The sequence below is a fragment of the Mesitornis unicolor genome, unplaced genomic scaffold (assembly GCF_000695765.1).
Source record: "Mesitornis unicolor isolate BGI_N332 unplaced genomic scaffold, ASM69576v1 scaffold16289, whole genome shotgun sequence".
NCBI lineage: Eukaryota > Metazoa > Chordata > Aves > Mesitornithiformes > Mesitornithidae > Mesitornis > Mesitornis unicolor.
The window spans coordinates 37,564-39,548 of NW_010209436.1; the positions used below are offsets into that span (position 1 = coordinate 37,564).

General features: G+C 38.8%; 1 protein-coding gene across 1 annotated transcript in view; it reads right to left on the minus strand.

The window, feature by feature from the left end:
- Positions 1-1,742, minus strand: part of PIK3C2A (phosphatidylinositol-4-phosphate 3-kinase, catalytic subunit type 2 alpha) — a 36,473-nt gene extending 34,731 nt beyond the window's left edge. Inside the window, exon 1 of the mRNA XM_010192881.1 lies at positions 574-1,742. Within this exon, the coding sequence (XP_010191183.1) occupies positions 574-1,683 (1,110 nt within the window). The 5' untranslated portion in view covers positions 1,684-1,742. The remainder of the gene's footprint in view (positions 1-573) is intronic.
- Positions 1,743-1,985: the final 243 nt, after the last annotated feature.

Below are 1,985 nucleotides of genomic sequence, written 5' to 3' on the forward strand. Positions count from 1 at the left end.
AGAACGAAAGATTTCTACCTATGTAAGAATTACAGTGGTCCTGTGAAAGACTGCAAGTGTTACTGGGAGAGCAGAGAAGAGTTTTGACTATGTCACCCTTCTATTCTACCTTTTTCATTTCCCTCAAAGCTAACAGGTTCCAATATTAGGCAAACAAATGATTTTTCTTTAATCTGAAATATAGGCTGCTCAAGATCAAGCCTTTGGTGTCTAATTCACCATCTTTTTATTTTGCAGTACCATGTGAATTGCTCATTAATTTAAATATGTATTAATATGATTTAAACACCTAAACATTACTTCCATTTCTTTTTGTAGTGTGCTGAAAAACAGCAATTTCCTCAAACATGGAAAGATTACACAAGGCCAGAGTTATTTTGGGATTCAGTTCAATAGGAATGTTAAATTTTCTGAATATCACGAATACATACATATGCCAGTAACACCTTATTATTTGGACACTGATCAAGCCAAGTAATATTTAACAAACAAAACCAAACCTTAAAGCATCCTGAAATATTGTGATTAATCTCCAACTGTTATACTGCAATTTAAAAACACTGATTTACAAACCTGTGATGTTTGGCCTTGTAACTTTGCAAGTTGAGTTGACCGCATGTTTAAGGACTGGCTCCTCGTAACTGTTGCTCCAGAAGATTTCCCATTAACTTTTCTTTCTAGGTGACAAGTTACCAACAGATTTTCTTCTAACAGCACAGCATCCCATGGATCTTCAGCAGTCATACTTGAAGCCCTCTCTCCATCGTTCTCTGCCTTATTTAAAGTCTCAACATTATCTACTTTTGGTTTACTTAGGGGATCCAAATCTAACCAGTCAAATTTACTAACATCCCTGCAGCTTTCTGAGGCTGGTAGGTTAGAAACTGCAGACTTTACAGCAGTCATTTTGAAGTCTGTGCTTGACTTCCCATTTTTCAGAAATTCTGATGTGCTTGCAATTTTGTCAAATACTTTTGCCATTTCTGGTGTAAGTAGTGGAGGATATATAGGTAGGCCTCCTTGTGGATGGAAAGGTGTAGTAGCTGCCAGTGGGTATGAAATGTATTGCGACTGTCTTGGAAGACCAAGATAAACAGGTTCTCTAGAGTGACATGAGGACATATTTGGAAGGAATCCATTTTGAAATACACCAGTCTGTTTTGTGTAAGAAGCTGAGGGGTAAATAGGAGGTAAAGTACACGTCACAGGTACTGGTATCCCAGGATACCACTGTCTTCTCTGACCTGTAGGCCCAAGGTAAAATTGTGAAGACACAGATGGACTCAAAATAGGACTCACTGGTAACGCAGGTGCTTTACTAGATTCAAAACTGTCATCCAGCAGCAGTTTCTCAAGTTCAGCATGAGTAAGCTTCTCTATGTCAATGGTACTTAGTTTATCTTTCATGCTCTTGGCATCAGACTCTGGAAACACCATGAGATCATGATCCTGTTTGTTATGAACATGTGATTTTTGTCTGGTGCTGCTTAAAGAATGAAAAGTTTGTTTGTTACCAGCTACACCTCTTTCTTTCTGCATCTTAGCTAATGCCTCAGCTTCCATCTGCAACGCCTCCTCTTTGTCCACATCTTTTGACCTGGTGGCTGCCGAAGAAGGTGAGGAGTGCTGTTTAAATCCATTGCTGCTGGATATTTGGGCCATACCACAAGAACAGATGTCCATTAAAGCAGCAACACTTCTCTTGTGCTGGTTGTCCACCTTTGGCTTCAGAGTAGATTCAGCAGATCTAAAAAGGAAATTAAACATTAGAAACGCATAAAAGAAATCATAAGTAGAGAACTACTAAGTCCTATATCACCAACTGACAAGGTTGCACATGTCCTTCAAAAACAAAGGACAATTTTAAAGAGAATAATTTGAGTGGGATGGGGGCAGGAGAAGGGGGAAGGGGGTGTCAAACTTAAAAGGAGAAGCCACACAAATTTATAGCCTTTGAATTACGTGAGACCCATTTATTATTCTTA